Source organism: Astatotilapia calliptera, chromosome 20 (assembly GCF_900246225.1).
Source record: "Astatotilapia calliptera chromosome 20, fAstCal1.2, whole genome shotgun sequence".
NCBI classification, from domain to species: domain Eukaryota; kingdom Metazoa; phylum Chordata; class Actinopteri; order Cichliformes; family Cichlidae; genus Astatotilapia; species Astatotilapia calliptera.
Genome location: NC_039321.1, coordinates 13,260,463 through 13,280,174, shown reverse-complemented (window position 1 = coordinate 13,280,174; position 19,712 = coordinate 13,260,463). Strand labels below are relative to the sequence as shown.

The window sequence follows — 19,712 nt, the reverse complement described above, 5'->3', positions numbered from 1 at the left end:
AAATAAAAATACAATAACTGAGCCTTACACCGGGGTATTGTTGCACTGGTTTACTGAACCTTACTTTCAGGGCATGTACAGAACATGAGCATCCATTTTCTACTGCCTCCTACAGGACACACTCTTCTTCCACTTCCTTACACATTAATGTAACACAGAACTAATACTGCCTCTCCTGGCATTACCATTGTAACAACACATTCATTCTGTTTCTTTCAGAAGATTAACAGGAACTTAGGATGTAGGTATCTATGAATAATAACTATTATGTATACTCATATATTTATATAACCACTTATTTCTTGCGATACCATATATATATATATATATATATATATATATATATATATATATATATTAGGGGTGCAACGATATTCGTATCGATATTGAACCGTTCGATACAGTGCTTTCAGTTCGGTACGCATATGTATCGAACAATACAACATTTGTAATTTATTTTATCAACTTTTCTTCTGTCTATGCTGTCTGTGTGGAGCGCTCAGTGAATCTGCGTTCGACTACTCCGCCTAGGCTGCACTGTCGAGCGCAGATCCACTGAGCGCTCCACACAGACAGCATAGACAGAAGGAAGAGCGCAGGGCACCTCCCCCACCCTCATTCAGATCTGGCGTTTGGAATTATTTTGGTTTTCATGTGACGTATGACCCTGAAGGTAAGCGAGTCATGGACTAAAGTAAAACAGTATGTTGGATGTGCCATGCAATGCTCAATTACATGGGTGGGAACTAGAGATGGCACGATACCACTTTTTTATGTCCGATACCGATACCGATATCATAAATTTGGATATCTGCCGATACCGATATGAATCCGATATAGTGTTTTTTAATCAACAAAACTGTTTTTTAAATATCTTGCTGCATTTTGTATAAGTTCATACTCAAGTTTAAAACAACAACTACACTAAAGCTATTCTGTTATACCTGTATGCAAAAAAATATATTTCATAGTTCAGCAATACTGATCAATCTAATAAACTTAAACCTACACCATCCTCCCTATTCTGGTATTTTAAAGAGTACTTAGCATAAATATTAAGCAACCTAACTAATAGGGTTCCAACTCCCAGCAACAACAAAAATAAATAAATAAAAAATAGGGAACCACCCCTCACGCTCCACCTCATGATGCTTAATCGACGTAATCAACCTTAATTTGATGCAGTGTGAAAAAAAATGCACAGAAATCAATTATTTTTCAAGAAATATTAAATAGATTCAACATCTTTCTTCAACAAAATTGCAGACTGCACAGACCTTCCCAAAGGAAAAAGTACTATAGCTTACTAGGGTATATATATTAGACTTAATAGTTACTATATACAGTAATTGACTTCTATTCATTTTACATCAAATTAAAACTTTGGGTGTCAGATAATTATTTATTAAAAGCTAGACATTTTAAATGAGAATAAGAAAGAAAAGTATGTCTTTGTGCCCCCTTTTCCCTGTTAATGCCCTATCGGCCCCCCTGGCTAAACTTTGCTAGATCCGCCCCTGCACAGTTACCAGCGTCAGCTACGTAGAAAAAGATCCTGGAGTAGAAAGTAATATTAAATACATTCTAACAACAGCTTATCAAGCTTAAACGTGCTGCTGTTGTTCAGCCGCTGGTTTCCTCTTTCTGGTGCAAAGTGGGCCAAAAGCAAACTAGAGACACGGACTCGCGACAGAAAAGCCGATCAGCTGATCATTAAGCAGTTTCATGATTGAAGTAGCAGCAGGAGAGGCAGTCGCTTGTTAAGCTTAACGCAGGAATCCTTTACAAACATTCAGAGATGGACTTACACACTTGCTTTACTTCTCTCGGGATAACTTTGTCGGAGATGAAATGCCGGGTTGCTAGCGAAGCTCCACATGCTATCCAGACCACCAACAGGTCCCGCATGCCACAGCCGCTCTATCACGTGATGCATACTGCTCCGACGTGCTAACGTTCTGAGGTGAGTTACGGCGTGTTGCAAGTTTTGTGAGGCGTTTTCGTGATATTTAATGGATCGGATTACATTTTTTATTTTTCTCCGATATCCGATCCAGTAATTTAGGTCAGTATCGGACCGATACCGATACGTAATATCGGATCGGTCCATCTCTAGTGGGAACTAGTGTGTTAGCGCAGTTAGCTCGTTAACGTGTTGGCCGTCTAGCCCCATGCACAGGGCGATCGGCGGTAGCTCGTTAACGGAGATTTGCCATGTTGTGGCGTTAAGGTCATTTCAACGAGATTAACCTGAAAGCACTAGTGGGAACACAACGAATATGACTGCACATTTACGCCGACATCATCCTAGTGCAAAGACAAAAACAACAAGCATGCTACTAACTTTAGCCGAGTCATTTAGACAGCTGTTAGCACATGATTCTCCTTATGCTGCTGAGAATATAGCCCAGAAGAAGCGGATAGTATAGCTTTTATTTTGGAAAGAGACATTTCTCTGTAATAAACTCTCTTTTCCAAAGATGAGTGATTCCTCAATCAGATACAGGGCTTGCAATATCGCTAGCCCGACGTCCTGGGGCTAGCGATTTTTTTCAGTCGGGCTACCAAAATCTATCTCTTCCCTGCCCGTCGGGCTATTGTAGGAAGGAAAAATATATGTCAATGCTTTTGCATTCTTTCGGAAATGTAGCTGGGTAATTATGTCATTGGCATCGGTGAGCCACTGTCAATATGTGACATATTGAAATCGCGTTTGAATTTGCGCTTGTTTTTTTGCTTTCACTTTGCAATCGTGCGAACTGTGTATAGAGAGCGACAGCACTGATCTGTGAGTGATGATAATTTGCGCACCAATTCCTCTGACATCGTCTTATTAATTGTTAGCTTACTATGCAAACATGACAAGTGAAATCTCCTGCAGCAAGCTTAAACATGTGAGAGGTTGATCGCGCAGAGAATCGCTGAGCTTATGTGAGTGCGTGTGTAAAAGCAGCAGGATATATATTTGACTACGATGACCTGGATGACTGAGAACCTTCACAGACAGATATATATTTTAGTTCTGCTGAGCCAAATAAGACAGGTCAGGGTGAAGAAGTGACAGCCAAAGAAAAGCTTACCACAAAACGGAGAAGTTATGACAAATCAGACTATAAGGCAAAAAGAAAGTGCAGCTTTATGGTTTCATGGACAAAAGAATTTCTGTGGCTGCAATATGACGAGCTAAATAACCAGGGCTGCACATAAGTGGTCCGCAGGTGCGCATTCGCTGTCAAACTAAAAAACACGCACAAGGGTTAGGGTTAAATTTAAAAACTGTACTTTTGAGTTAAAATATATATTTATAATTTTAATAAATGACAAATTAAAAAGGCATGAACATTTTTTTGTATCGAAAAAATATCGAACCGTGACACCAAAGTATCGAACCGAACCGAACCGTGAATTTTGTGTATCGTTGCACCCCTAATATATATATACACACACACATATACACACACACATATATATATATATACACACACACACATATATACACACACACACACACACACACATATATATATATACACACACACACATATATACACACACACACACACACACACACACACACACACACACACACACACACACACACACATATATATAATATATATATATATATATATATATATATATATATATATATAGCCTGGTATATACACTCAACAAAAATATAAACGCAACACCTTTGTTACTGCTCCCATTCCCCATGGGATGGACGTAGAGACCTAAAATTCATTCCAGATACACAATATAACCATCCCTCCCAAACAGTGGTCACAAATCAGTCCAAATGTGTGGTAGTGGGCACATCTGCTATATTGAGATAATCCATCCCACCTCACAGGTGTGCCACATCAGGATGCTGATCTGACATCATGAGTAGTGCACAGGTGTACCTCAGACTGCCCACAACAAAAGGCCACCCTGGAATGTGCAGTTTTGTCTCACAGCAAAATGCCACAGATGCCACAAGCAATGAGGGAGCGTGCAATTGGCATGCTGACAGCAGGAATGTCAACCAGATCTGTCGCCCGTGCATTGAATGTTCATTTCTCAACCATAAGCCGTCTCCACAGGCGTTTCAGAGAATATGGCAGCACATCCAACCGGCCTCACAACCGCAGACCTCGTGTAACCACACCAGCCCAGGACCTCCACATCCAGCAGGTTCACCTCCAAGATCGTCTGAGACCAGCCACCCAGACAGCTGCTGGAACAATTGGTTTGCACAACCAAACAATTTCTGCACAAACTGTCAGAAACCGTCTCAGGAACGCTCAACTGCATGTCCGTCGTCCTCATCGGAGTCTTGACCTGACTCCAGCTCGTCGCCGTAACAGACTTGTGTGGGCAAATGCTCACATTCGATGGCGTCTGGCACGTTGGAGAGGTGTGCGCTTCACGGATGAATCATGGTTCACATTGTTCAGGGCAGATGGCAGCTGAGAATGTCCCAGTTCTTGCATGGCCAGCATACTCACCGGACATGTCACCCATTGAGCATGTTCGGGATGTGCTTGACCGGCGTATACGACAGCGTGTACCAGTTCCCACGAATATCCAACAACCTCGCACAGCCATTGAAGTGGAGTGGACCAACATTCCACAGGCCACAATTGACAATCTGATAGACTCCATGCGACGATGTGTTGCACTGCATGAGGCAAATGGTGGTCACACCAGATACTGACCGGTTCTGGGTCCCCAGACCCCCAATAGCGCAAAAAACTGCACATTCCAGGGTGGCCTTTTGTTGTGGGCAGTCTGAGGTACACCTGTGCACTACTCATGATGTCAGATCAGCATCCTGATGTGGCACACCTGTGAGGTGGGATGGATTATCTCAATATAGCAGATGTGCCCACTACCACACATTTGGACTGATTTGTGACCACTGTTTGGGAGGGATGGTTATATTGTGTATCTGGAATGAATTTTAGGTCTCTACGTCCATCCCATGGGGAATGGGAGCAGTAACAAAGGTGTTGCGTTTATATTTTTGTTGAGTGTATATATATATACCAGGCTATACAGCAATGACATTGGAATGTCGTTCGGACTGGAGAAGTGTAGTCGGATGGTAACAAAGAGAGGGAAGGTAGTCAGAACTGAGGGGATTGAACTACCAGAAGGCAACATTGCAGACATAGAGGACAGTTACAAGAACCTGGGGATCCCGCAGGCGAATGGGAACCATGAAGAGGCCGCTAGAAAAGCTGCAACCACCAAGTACCTGCAGAGGGTCAGGCAAGTCCTGAGGAGTCAGCTGAATGGTAAGAACAAGATCCGGGCCATCAACACGTACGCCCTGCCCGTGATCAGGTACCCTGCTGGGGTAATAGGCTGGCCAAAGGAGGAGATAGAAGCCACTGACATAAAGACAAGAAAGCTCCTTACCATGCATGGAGGGTTTCACCCCAAGTCCAGCACCCTGAGGCTGTACGCTAAGCGGAAGGAAGGGGGCCGGGGACTGGTGAGTGTCAGCACCACAGTCCAGGATGAGACAACGAACATCCAAGAATACATTGGGAAGATGGCCCCAACTGACCGAGTGCTCAGTGAATACCTCAGGCAGCAGAAACCCAAGAAAGAGGAGGGAGACGAGGAACCATCATGGAAGGACAGGCCCCTGCACGGTATGTACCACCGGCAGATAGAGGAGGTGGCTGATATCCAGAAATCCTACCAGTGGCTGGACAAAGCTGGACTGAAAGACAGCACAGAGGCACTAATCATGGCAGCACAGGAACAAGCTCTGAGCACAAGATCCATAGAGGCTGGGGTCTATCACACCAGGCAAGACCCCAGGTGCAGGCTGTGTAAAGATGCCCCAGAGACAATCCAGCACATAACAGCAGGGTGCAAGATGCTAGCAGGCAAGGCATACATGGAACGCCATAACCAAGTGGCTGGCATAGTGTACAGGAACATCTGTGCCGAGTATAACCTGGAAGTCCCGAGGTCAAAATGGGAGATGCCCCCAAGGGTGGTGGAGAATGACCGAGCTAAGATCCTGTGGGACTTCCAGATACAGACGGACAAAATGGTGGTGGCTAACCAACCATAGTGGTGGTAGACAAACAGAAGAAGACGGCCGTAGTGATCGATGTAGCGGTTCCGAATGACAGCAACATCAGGAAGAAGGAACATGAGAAGCTGGAGAAATACCAAGGGCTCAAAGAAGAGCTCGAGAGGATGTGGAGGGTGAAGGTAACGGTGGTCCCCGTGGTAATCGGAGCACTAGGTGCGGTGACTCCCAAGCTAGGCGAGTGGCTCCAGCAGATCCCGGGAACAACATCGGAGATCTCTGTCCAGAAGAGCGCAGTCCTGGGAACAGCTAAGATACTGCGCAGGACCCTCAAGCTCCCAGGCCTCTGGTAGAGGACCCGAGCTTGAAGGATAAACCGCCCGCAGGGGCGTGCTGGGTGTTTATATATATATATATATATATATATATATATATATATATATACATATATCTTGTTCACTCAGCTGAAAAGGTGAACCGAGTTGTAAAATGTTCACCACATCGAAGTAAACTGAGTCAGATGGTGCCCAAGACCGCTGGACATACCTGGAAAACCCAAACAAGTAGTGATGATAAACTGGGTGACTGATAGAGGCCCATGTCTGTCGAATCTTTAACTCCCACATCTGAAAGGATTTCTTTTGCATCCCAGGGGAGGGTGGGGTAAATAAAGTCATAATGGGCCATGTTCAGGACCAATTCGGAGACATCCAGCTCATCTGTACCTGTCACGGCAGTGGGACCAGGGGTGTTCTGAAGCAGTAGAGCAGTATCAGAGCACCAAAAGGGCTGTGGCTTTGGCAATTGTAGAATCATGGGTGTGAGCACCATGTTTGGATGATATTCACCCTCGCATCTCAACATTGACACTGACATTGTGGGGCTGTCAAATTTAACAAACAAATGTAACAAATCTAAGCATGTTTTCAGCAGGTGTTGGATTCAACCCCTTGTCTCTAACGTTCTATCGACAGGATTGCAAGGCATTTCCAGGTTGAGAAGGGTGTGGAAGAGAAGAGTGCAATCTTCAGCATGCACTGGTGCAGTTTGCAACAGAGTATGAAATGTCTGGGATGAGAGTCAGCACACCCAAGAGTCTGAGGCCATGGTTCTTTGCCAGAAAAAGAGTGGAATGGTCTCTCTGGGTCGAAGGTGAGAGGCTTCCTTAATCAAGGGAGTTCAAGTGTCTTATTCATGAGTAATGAGTAACGGAGTACAGGTTGGACTGGCAGATTGGTGTGGCATCAGCTGTAATGTGAGCATTGTACTGGATTGCCATAGTGAAGAGGGAGCTGAGCTGAAAGGCAAAGCATTCAATTTACCAGTCCCTCTACATCACAACCCTTACCGTTGGTTATGAAATCTGGGTAATGGCTGTTTGCAAGAGTTTCCTCTGTAGGATGGCTGGGTTCGGCTTTAGACGAAGGTTAGGGAGCTCAGACATCCAGAAAGATTTCAGAAGAAAGCTGCTTCTGCATGTGAAAAAGAGCCTGGGCACCTCCTTTTGGAAATGTTCCAGGCACACCTAACTTGGAAGAGACCAGATCTCCAACCCTACTGGCTGAAATGTACCACCAAACCATGACAGAGCTCCAGTTTTTTTTTTTTTTTTTTAATACAACTCCCTGTAAACAACTACTATTATACATTTCACCTGACCTTTTCTGAAAATATTTTTTTATAATTCCAAATTTGAACTTATTACTTCATAAGACCTATTGCCTCTGATTGCCTCACCTTGAGGCAACAACTGTTGCCTCAAGGTGCTTTATATTGTAAGGTAGCCCCTACAATAATACAACAGAGAAAACCCCAACAATCATCTATGAGCAAGAGCTTTGGCCTAATCTTCAAAGTGGAGATAGTGTCTCTCTTGAATCGAAATGGAAAGCCGGTTCCACAGAAGAGAGGCCTGAAAACTGACAGGAGGTTCTGCCTCTGATTTTTCTTTTAAATACTCTAGGAACAACAAGTAAGCCTGCAGTGCAAGAGCAAAGTGCTCTAAATGGGGTGATATGGTACTACAAGGTCATTAAGATAAGATGGGGCCTGATTATTTAAGACCTTGTATGTGAGGAGCCAATGAAGAGGAGCCAATATAGGATAAATCTGCTCTCTCTTTCTAGTCCCTGTCAGTATTCTTGCTGCAGCATTTTGGATTAACTGACGGCTTTTCAGGGAGTTTTTAGGACATCCTGATAATAATGAATTACAGTAGTCCAGCCTGGAAGTAAAACATGCATGAAATAGTTTTTCAGCATCACTCTGAGACAGGATATTTCCAATTTTAGAGATATAGTACAAATAAAGCAGTCCTACACATTTGTTTAATATGTGCATTGAAGGACATATCCTGGTCAAAAATGACTCCAAGGTTCCTCATAGCGTTACTGGAGGCCAAGGTAATGCCATCCAGAAGAGCAGTGGGGACAGTACATCTTGTTATTTTCAATTGAATTAAATTTTAATCATACAGTGCTAAATCATAACAACCGTTACTTCAAGATTCTTTGTATTATTGTAGTCTTTACCTTACAATGTAGAGTAAAGCAGAGAAAACCCAAACAATCAGAAGCCCACGATGAACAAGCACTTGGAAACAGTGGAAAGGAAAAACTCCCCTCTACAGGAAGAAACCTATAGATCAGTTGTGGGTGGTGGGAGGGAGTCGTAGGCTTTCTTGTAGTCAATGCAGGTGGTGCTCAGGTTAGTCTGCCTGGTCTTAGGGTCCTGGTGTACTGCTCTGTTTAACAGAAGCTGGTCATTTGATCCTCTGGTGTTGTTTTCAATGCCCAGTGCTCATGTAATGATTCATGTGCTTAATCAGCTTGGTTGCTATGATACTTGAGAGGAGCTACCATGTTGTGAAAAAGCAGGCAGTTGGCTAGTAGTTCAACAGTGTTATACCCTTGTGGAGCTCCTTCATGATCGCTATTGCTCTGCCTTGTGTTAGTCAGTCCAGATGAGTACCTGCTTTTAGCAGCCTATTTAGTTGTGCCACCAGGCAATCATTGAATGAATGTCTTTAGCTTCTTCAGCCAGTAGGCATTGTTAGGACCTGGTGCTCTCCAGCTCTTCTTTCTGGAGTTTTTGGATGCCGGCCTTTGTGAAGGTGACTGATTCTTGTTCTGGGAGGTTATTTTGGTCTGCTCTTAGTCCATGATATTGATATTGTGTGACACCTTTCTTATACATATTCCTCCAGTACTGCTCAGTCACAGCTCTGTGTGGGTCTGATCTTCTACTACTGTTTCTTTGCAGTGGGAGTACACCTTTTCTGTGATGCATCTCTTCAGCCTAGTGGCCAAAGCTGTGAGCCTTTTTTGATGGTTTCAAGAACTTTATTTATAGATATCTTGTTGTATTTCTTATTTGTCCAGGACCTGTCTCTTACGATGCCCTTTTCACCTCTGTTAGCCGACTAACATCCTTCTAGTCTTCCCTGAGTTTGCTTTCTAGCCTTCTTCTTTTTTCTACATGCATTTTTAATCTTATATCCAAGTGTGGCAGTGGCATATATGAGCTTACTGGTGTCTGTGATGCTGGTATTAGAGATGGTGAGCAGAGCTCTGTTCTCTGTGAGGATCTCCTCTGATGAGACTCAGGGAGCCGGGAGAGTTGTGCTCTTGGTTGTGTGGCTACATTAAGTCTGCCCACAATCTTCATCCTCAGCCCAGTAGATGCATCATCTACAGTTACACTGCTCTCTGCCTGAGTTAGCTCATCATATTTATATGGTTAACTGTTCCCATTGTGCTGTAGTCTCGGGATCTCGCAGCTTTGATGGTAGCCTCCGCTTATTGATGTTCTTGCAATGAGCTACAGTGGGGCAAAAAAGTATTTAGTCAGCCACCGATTGTGCAAGTTCCCCCACCTAAAATGATGACAGAGGTCAGTAATTTGCACCAGAGGTACACTTCAACTGTGAGAGACAGAATGTGAAAAAAAAAAAATCCATGAATCCACATGGTAGGATTTGTAAAGAATTTATTCGTAAATCAGGGTGGAAAATAAGTATTTGGTCAATAACAAAAATACAACTCAATACTTTGTAACATAACCTTTGTTGGCAATAACAGAGGTCAAACGTTTACTATAGGTCTTTACCAGGTTTGCACACACAGTAGCTGGTATTTTGGCCCATTCCTCCATGCAGATCTTCTCGAGAGCAGTGATGTTTTGGGGCTGTCGCCGAGCAACACGGACTTTCAACTCCCGCCACAGATTTTCTATGGGGTTGAGGTCTGGAGACTGGCTAGGCCACTCCAGGACTTTCAAATGCTTCTTACGGAGCCACTCCTTTGTTGCCCGGGCGGTGTGTTTTGGATCATTGTCATGTTGGAAGACCCAGCCTCGTTTCATCTTCAAAGTTCTCACTGATGGAAGGAGGTTTTGGCTCAAAATCTCACGATACATGGCCCCATTCATTCTGTCCTTAACACGGATCAGTCGTCCTGTCCCCTTGGCAGAAAAACAGCCCCATAGCATGATGTTTCCACCCCCATGCTTCACAGTAGGTATGGTGTTCTTGGGATGCAACTCAGTATTCTTCTTCCTCCAAACACGACGAGTTGAGTTTATACCAAAAAGTTCTACTTTGGTTTCATCTGACCACATGACATTCTCCCAATCCTCTGCTGTATCATCCATGTGCTCTCTGGCAAACTTCAGACGGGCCTGGACATGCACTGGCTTTAGCAGCGGAACACGTCTGGCACTGCGGGATTTGATTCCCTGCCGTTGTAGTGTGTTACTGATGGTGACCTTTGTTACTTTGGTCCCAGCTCTCTGCAGGTCATTCACCAGGTCCCCCCGTGTGGTTCTGGGATCTTTGCTCACCGTTCTCATGATCATTTTGACCCCACGGGATGAGATCTTGCGTGGAGCCCCAGATCGAGGGAGATTATCAGTGGTCTTGTATGTCTTCCATTTTCTGATGATTGCTCCCACAGTTGATTTTTTTCACACCAAGCTGCTTGCCTATTGTAGATTCACTCTTCCCAGTCTGGTGCAGGTCTACAATACTTTTCCTGGTGTCCTTCGAAAGCTCTTTGGTCTTGGCCATGGCGGAGTTTGGAGTCTGACTGTTTGAGGCTGTGGACAGGTGTCTTTTATACAGATGATGAGTTCAAACAGGTGCCATTCATACAGGTAACGATTGGGGGACAGAAAAGCTTCTTACAGAAGACGTTACAGGTCTGTGAGAGCCAGAGATTTTCCTTGTTTGAGGTGACCAAATACTTATTTTCCACCCTAATTTACGAATAAATTCTTTACAAATCCTACCATGTGGATTCATGGATTTTTTTTTTCACATTCTGTCTCTCACAGTTGAAGTGTACCTCTGGTGCAAATTACTGACCTCTGTCATCATTTTAGGTGGGGGAACTTGCACAATCGGTGGCTGACTAAATACTTTTTTGCCCCACTGTACCGTCTGACTATCTTTTGACTTTCATTCCTCTTCTCTCCAGAGCATACCTCCACCTTCTTCCTACGGTCACTACAGATCACATCAAATGTTATCTGCAAACAACATGGTCCACAGAGACTCCTGCTTCAGCTCATCTGTCAGCCTGTCCAAGTACAGAAATCTGCTGTGTGTGTGTGTGTGTGTGTGTGTATATATATATATATATATATATATTTATATGTACATAAACCAAAATAAATCAGAAGTTTGGTTAAAACCACTATTAATGATGCACTGATATTCAGGGTACCTGCGATGTGTCAAGAAGCTGCCGTTAGCATGACCAGAACCGTCACAGCCTGGTGTTGGGCAAGATGGGCCCTCGGTCTTGAAGGCCTTCCAAGAGAAGGGTGTGCCATTTAGAAGACCTTCCTTCTGCCGGCGTGCTGCTAGTGGACATCCATAAGCACTGCGATGAGTGGCGTACTTCCCACTGATGTGGCCCAGGCTATCACAGCCAGGAACAGGACATCTGTAGCCAGGCAGAAAACACTGTCAGGCTAGTTTGGCTTAGGCTAACACAAGACATTTTAAATTTGGTACATGAATTTAGACAATGGCCTCTGAATGGGTTAAAGTAGACAAATGTGTCATTTATCCCATTTGTCCAATCATTGAAATCCTTTCCATTTTTCTACAGGAAAGAATAAAGGCATAGTTTTAAAATAAGTAAGATATTATCCTCTTCACAGGGTCAGTGTGCTGTCCTGTGACAGCCCTGAAGGTGGTGTAAGAACTAAAACTCCATCATTCATCTGAATCATCATAATTCATCTTCTGATACTTAATATCTTGGAAATTAGATTTTTAATCTCAATGAGATTTTTTACCTGGATAAATAAAGGATTAATAATAAAAAAACAATATCTATAATACATTTCTTTTGAGCCAAAGTAAACCAAATTATAATCTAACACACACATGGTGCTAATGAGCTATTGTTGCAAACCTGAGCAGCTCAGAATCTTCTTTGTCATCCTTGGTAGGGGTTGATTTGACTCCACTTTTCTTGGCTCGGGGGCATCCAGACAAACTGGCACAGAGGAAGAAAGTGGACCACACAGAAAAGACAAAGCTTTGCTTAAACACAGGCTAAATAAAATTCTTTAAAAGAATAACCTCAAAAAGTAAAAAAGTCATTTGAATATTTTGAAACATGTAAGCTAATATGGGTGAAGCTGATTCTGTTTAATGCGCATTTTAACAGTTTACAAGGACTCAGTACATTTACAGTGAGTTTATGTGAACATTATATTCTGTTAGCTTAATGTTTGTCACTCAATGTCAGCTTCTGTCTTAGTGAGACTGGTGGACTGTGTAAGCAGTAGGGACCAAGAAAATAAGTCTACACACAGACTTTTTTTTATTATTGCCAAAGTGTGACATAAACACACTGAGTAACTGATGTAGTCTGTAACGAATATGTGATTGGGGAGGCAAACTCTCACCTGCGATGTGAAGCATAGTTTCCAGTGATGTGGCCTGATCCGTCACAACCTGGAGTTGGACACCTGAGACAAACACACACACACACGCACGCACACGCACACACGTGCACTTATTCAATTTGCAAATTTAAATTATTAGCACATTGCTGGCAAAAATGATTTTTTTCCACCAGATTACTTAGAATCAATTTTTTTTGTTTCCAATTTTTGATATATTGTATTATATCAAAAATATTAGTATTTTATATTAGTTTAAAAAGGAGAGCAAGGACAGAGCTGTAGCTGTGGAGGTGAGAGACGGGAGAAAGCACACATACTTTAGTTCTGCTGTGTGGGCAGCCATGAGGGTCCGAAGTGATTTATCAGCAAGAGGACAGCCTGACAGACTGAAAGATAGGTTAGAGAGAGAATGTCAGAACACCAGACAGATCAGAATGTCTGAGTATGAGTGAAGGAAAGAGCCAGAACCTGAACTAGACTTCAGAGCCAGGACAGAATTGAGCAGGATACACAGCAAGGACAGAAATGGTATTATTTTAAATTCAAGTAGTGTCATTGTTAGCTTCCCCTAAATATGTTCTTTGGCATAACCAGAGTCATCTACTCTGAATGGTGTAAGTTGTAAATGTAACAGTCTACTGTTTGCTGAAACATCTGAAAGGTCTCGTTTGTTCAAATGAAGAGAGAATGAAGGGAAATCCTCAAATGTTTCACTGCGTATCCTCTACATATAGTAACCATGTATTAGTTTTCAAAGGAGCTTGCAAAGAAAAGCGTCTGGACTTCTTTAAGTTGCTTGAAGACGTTTCACCTCTCATCCGAGAAGCTTCTTCAGTTCTAAGGTAAAATGGTGGGGAGTCCCAGATTTAAACCTAGTGGGAGTATCCCCCCAAAGAGGGACAAAAGGACCCCCTGATGATCCTCTAATCGCCTGAACCAAAGTGTGAAAATGGGTGTTGGTCCCAATCAGCCAGGGTTTCGGGTGAGCTCATTGTGAAACCTGGCCCCACTTTATCATGCGAATTGCTGAGGTCAGATGGCCCGGGATGTGAGTGTTCGTTAAGGCGTCTGGGGAGGGAACTCAAAACTGGATTATAGATGGCAGACAGTTGGTGTCGTAAACCACCGCCTCTGTTCAAAGATGGTCGCTCACAGTGGAACTTAGAACTGAAGAAGCTTCTCGGATGAGAGGTGAAACGTCTTCAAGCAACTTAAAGAAGTCCAGACGGTTTTCTTTGCAAGCTCCTTTGACTACGATGACCCGGATGACTGAGAACCTCCACAGACATGTATTAGTTTGTTTTCAAAGGAGCTTGCAAAGAAAAGCGTCTGGACTTCTTTAAGTTATTTGAAGACGTTTCACCTCTCATCCGAGAAGCTTCTTCAGTTCTAAGGTCAAATGGTGGAGAGTCCCAGATATAAACCTAGTGGGAGTATCCCCCCACAGAGGGACAAAAGGACCCCCTGATGATCCTCTAATCACCTGAGACAAGGTGTGAAACTGGGTGTGGGTCCCAATCAGCCAGAGTTTCGGGTGAGTTCATTGTGAAACCTGGCCCCACCTTATCATGCGAATTCCTGAGATCAGATGGCCCAGGATGTGAGTGGGCGTTAAGGCGTCTGGGAAGGGATCTCAAAACTGGATTATAGATGGCAGAGAGTTGGTGTCGTAAACCACCGCCTCTGTTCAAAGATGGTCGCTCACAGTGGACATAGGTGGCTTCTTTCACTCCTCTTTCAAAACCATCTGTCCTCTCTGTCCAAAATGTGAACATTGGCATCCTCGAAAGAGTGTCCTTTATCCTTAAGATGCAGATGGACTGCTGAGTCTTGTCCTGTGGAGGTGGCTCTTCTGTGTTGTGCCATGAGCTTGTGAAGTGGCTGTTTGGTCTCTCCAATGTAGAGGTCTGAGCATTCCTCGCTGCACTGTACAGCATACACCACATTGTTAAGTCTGTGTTTTGGCGTTTTGTCTTTCGGGTGAACCAGTTTTTGTCTGAGCGTGTTGCTGGGTCTGAAATACACTGGGATGTCGTGCTTGGAGAAAACTCTCCTGAGTTTTTCTGATACACCGGCTACATAGGGGATGACAATGTTGTTGCGTCTGTCCTTCTTATCCTCCCTCGCTGGTGTCTGGTCTTCTTTTCTGTGCCTCTTTGCTGACTTTAAGAACGCCCATTTAGGATAGCCGCATGTTTTGAATGCTTCCTTTACATGTGTGTGTTCCTTCTTTTTTCCTTCAGGCTTAGAGGGAACATGTTCTGCCCGGTGGTGTAGGGTCCTAATTACTCCAAGTTTGTGTTCCAGAGGGTGATGGGAGTCGAACAGGAGGTACTGGTCCGTGTGTGTGGGCTTCCGGTAAACTTTGATGTTGAGGTTGCCGTTCTCTTCAATGTGCACAGCGCAGTCCAGGAAAGGCAAACAGTTGTCCTTTGTGTCTTCCCTGGTGAACTTGATGTTTTTATCCACAGAGTTAATGTGCGCAGTGAAGGATTCCACTTCTTGTGTCTTGATTTTGACCCAGGTTTCACAATGAACTCACCCGAAACTCTGGCTGATTGGGACCCACACCCAGTTTCACACCTTGTCTCAGGTGATTAGAGGATCATCAGGGGGTCCTTTTGTCCCTCTGTGGGGGGATACTCCCACTAGGTTTATATCTGGGACTCTCCACCATTTGACCTTAGAACTGAAGAAGCTTCTCGGATGAGAGGTGAAACGTCTTCAAGTAACTTAAAGAAGTCCAGACGCTTTTCTTTGCAAGCTCCTTTGACTACGATGACCTGGATGACTGAGAACCTTCACAGACATATTAGTTTGTTTCATTACGTGAGGTCAGGTGTGAGAGGTCCCAGTTGTCTGTGCTAATGTGCTGGACAAATACTGAAGCAATGAAGATACAAATTTTACACGAGCCATTTCATTACAACTGAAGAAACTTTTTCAATGTGTGTACCATGCTACCCCTGCCCCCCCCCCCCCCCCCCCCGAGACCCCACCCACAAAATGGGAATCTATGTAAAACCTAAATAAATAACAATAAAATTCCAAAGCTATAAACAATTTGAAAAAATGTCTTTAGCTGAGAGCTGTTAGAAAAACTAGTTTTAGTTATTTGCAAAAGAAGGAGATAAGAAATAGAAATCTCTTAAAAGTTACACTTAGTGACACTTTTCATTTCACAATTCAAACATTTTCAGTGTGGTGCTAGATTGCAGCCAAGTATGTGGTTTAGTATTGTCTTGCTGACATAAACAAGGCTTTCCCTAAACCTAGCAAACATACCTGTGTGGGGTCACAGTGGGTAGATGTGGGTGAACTGTGAGACTGTGTTGGCTGGGTTTTAAAATCTATTATGGTTGGGTAGGCTAGCCCAAGTGTTCCCCATAGTGAAATTTTGCCCATTTGTGTCCCCCAGAAGGAATTCTGTGGGCACTTAACTGTGTGGACCATGTGTGGGCACACCCCGTTTAGTGAGTGATAAGCATTGGTTTTGTCCTGCTCACACAGCCCCTCAGTTCATGGGCACATTTGCTGGTATATTATTTATAATACAAAAGTAAAGGTGTTTCATATCTTCTCTAAAATAGATGAAAACATGAAATGATAGAACATGTTTAATTACAATGTCAGAAATATAAGACTGAGAGAAGATGACTGATTTAAAACCTCAGTAAAATTAAAGTTATACTTGCTCTAATTGATATACTGCAAAAGAGCTCAACAAGTAAAATATATTAGGCCAGTATCTGAGCATGCTGTAGATCTACAGTGGGACACACTGTGGGCCATTCTCTTGTTAGTGTGGGCAGCTCACAGTCAGCCCACATTATGGGCTGTCCCACTGAGGCCCCGCACTGTTGGACCAAGATATGGTTTGCATTTCATGCTTGAACTGGACCCCTGATCAGCCTACTATGGGCCTTAGTAGGGTAGTGAAATGTAAGCCCCGTGGGTCTATTCCTAGTGGCTTTACACAGCCTCAAGGGGGCATGCTGTCATCATCTGGATTGCAGCATATGATCCTAAAAACTTGTATATATCATCTGGCATATTGCTCTCTTTCTCGCACTTTCTCTCATAAAATTGTATAAAAGCAGATCAGAGTCTGGTCAGAGGTTGAATAGACAGGTCATTATTTAGCACTTTTCTTCTTTATCTGAGCACTCAAAGTGCTTTACACAACCTGCCTCAGTCACCCATACACAAGCACTTTTTTCTATGCAAGTGCTTTCTATCTACCACCTACAGGGTGCAATGGCATTACTTCAGGACTGTTTTGGATGAAGTGATTAGAGCATGTTGTATAATATGTGATACATGTGCCCTACACACTATCTTATGGCACTTGGAGAAAAAGATGAGTTAAGCCAGGATTCTGCTTATCATTTTCTCTTTAGTTTTTAGTGCAATCATCCCACAGCTCTCTCTCTGACTGGATTGAACACCTTACTCTCAAATTGGATTTTGGACTTATTGTCATGATCCTGGGTTTTTTGGCCCAGCATTTTGAGTTTTCTTGCGTTTTGATATTATTTTGGATTCTAATTTATATTTAAGTCCACTTTGTTATTCTAAGGATTTATTCTACAGTACCTAGGTTATTCTGTTTAGCCTTTTGATTATTAGATTCCCCCTTGTGTCTTTGCCCTCTGTGTGTCTGTGTTTATCTATGTTGTGAGTCTTTGTGTCTTGCTTCACTCATGTTTCATTCTGCTCCCCCTTGCCTGTCATATTATCCATGTTTCCCTAGTCATGTCTCTGTTTGTCTGTCTGCACCTCTCTGAGTGTGTTCCCATTATTTCCTGTTTTACTTTGGTAGTCTCCTACACCATGTTTTGCTTGCCTCTCTTACTTTGAAGCTACCTTGTCTCATGTGTAATGTTTAACTGTACATGCTCCATCTCATTGTGTGTAATTTGCCCCAGCTGTGTTCCCCACGAGTTTCCTGTTCCCTCGTAATTCCCTGTATATTTAAGCCTTTTGTTTTCTTCTGTCCAGCGTGGTGATCTCTCTCATTCCTGGCTGTGTGAGTCTCTATGTGTTAGTTTATAGATGTACCAGTATAGTTTTGTGTTATTTCCCCTTTCAGCAAATAAATCTGTCCTATCTTGTTCAAGCTGCACCACAGTGGTGCACCTTGTCAGCTCGTTGGTATGTTGACTGGTTAACTGACAGCAAGGCTCTGCGACTTTTGAACTGAGGATGGATGGTAAGGATGGATGTTAATGCCTTTCTGGAGACCATTTTCAAGGACACAGTAAGATGTATGCCCTCTGCACTGGGAGACACACCTCATACCCCCATCATTAAAAAAATCAGCACCACCCAGAATTTACAATAGCTTATTTCCACAGACAATAAGACTGTTAAACTCACTGTGATATGCAGAACAAAGCCACTTTTGGAAATAGGTATAGTGAAAATGCCAACATTTTATCACTATTTAATCAAAACACCCACAATGAATAGCAAAATAATTGTTTTACCAAAATTTTAAATCCCTCACACAAAATGCTATTTCTATTTTGTTTGAAGTAATTATTTTATCAGCAGTTTCTCAGTTCTTTTTTTTTTTTTTTTCTTGTTCAGTGAGAGAAATCTCACTCATTATGTTTTAGGTTTGAATAAGTGCATTAAAGTCAGGTTCAGTGTTTGAGGTGGAAATAAGAAGGACACTCACATCAACAGCAAGGTCCGCCTTCCCTTCTGCACCTGAGAGCTCAAGGATGTCCTTGCCTTCCTTTTCACAAAACTAGCACTGACTTACAATAACACCTCCTGTCACGATCCTGGGTCTCTGACCCAGCGTTTTCAGTTTACGTTGTGAGTTCTTAAGTTATTCCTTTATTATGTTGAGTAATTGGATTATCTTTTGGTTGCCTTTAGTTTATTTATGTTTCACTTAGGTCTTCTGTGTTAGTCTGTCATGTTTCTTGTCTTCTTGTCCATGTTGTGAAGTTGTATTGTCATGTCTGCTTTCCACTTTGTTTCCTGTTTTATTTTGATAGTCTCGGTCCTATGTCAGTGTGGTCCGCTTTGCTTCCTTTGTCTCAATTAGTGTCAGCTGTTTCCCCATGTGTTTCCACTTCCACTAATCACCCTTGTGTGTATTTAGTATGTGTATTTCTCTCAGGTTGTCTGTTGTTCACGTCATGTTCTCCACACCATGTTTCTAAGTTTCATGTCCAGGTTTTTAATGTTGTTTGTTTTGTTCACCCAGTTTAGGTTAATGTTAGTTTTGCTTCAGTTTGCCTTGCCCTTTGTTTATACCCTTTAACAGCCTCATTAAACATCTCGCTTTTTGTTAATATTCAAGTTTTCTTTCACATTCTTTGTCTGCATTTTGGGTCCTCTTTGCAAATTCATACAGTGTGCTGCCGCATACTGTGACACCTCCTGGTATATAGCACAATGCAAAAACACCAATTTCAGTTCTGGTTTGGACAGCCAATCATAAAACCTGCCGGTTTGTTCCATTTCAGGCCAGGCCTATCTAAGCAGGCAGTCACTTCTATAAAAAAAAAATCACTATATTTGTGGTCACTTTCACTCTTTAATTGTTTCAGTGTACAAAGATGGAATATCGGGCCTATGTCATAGACATTGCAGCTTTAGTCCAGAGACAAGGAGAAAAGGTCTAGCAAAGATTCAAATGTCTGTTCCCACTCTGCATGAGACCAATTGTTGTACTTTTTTGTGTGTTTAACTTCATAATGTTCATTCAAACTGGAATCCTTAAACACAGCTATCT

General features: G+C 42.9%; 1 protein-coding gene across 6 annotated transcripts in view; it reads right to left on the bottom strand.

Annotated features, from left to right (window-relative positions):
* The window catches only part of LOC113013941 (myelin transcription factor 1-like), a 68,613-nt gene that overhangs the window by 13,714 nt on the left and 35,187 nt on the right, over nt 1–19,712 (bottom strand). For 5 of the 6 annotated variants that reach the window (XM_026155190.1, XM_026155189.1, XM_026155187.1 and 2 more), the window contains 4 exons: nt 13,276–13,344; nt 12,959–13,021; nt 12,460–12,543; nt 11,761–11,982 (listed from right to left, as the gene is read on the bottom strand). In XM_026155190.1, the coding sequence (XP_026010975.1) occupies nt 11,761–11,982; nt 12,460–12,543; nt 12,959–13,021; nt 13,276–13,344 (438 nt within the window). The remainder of the gene's footprint in view (nt 1–11,760; nt 11,983–12,459; nt 12,544–12,958; nt 13,022–13,275; nt 13,345–19,712) is intronic. The other variant, XM_026155191.1, reaches the window with a different exon arrangement.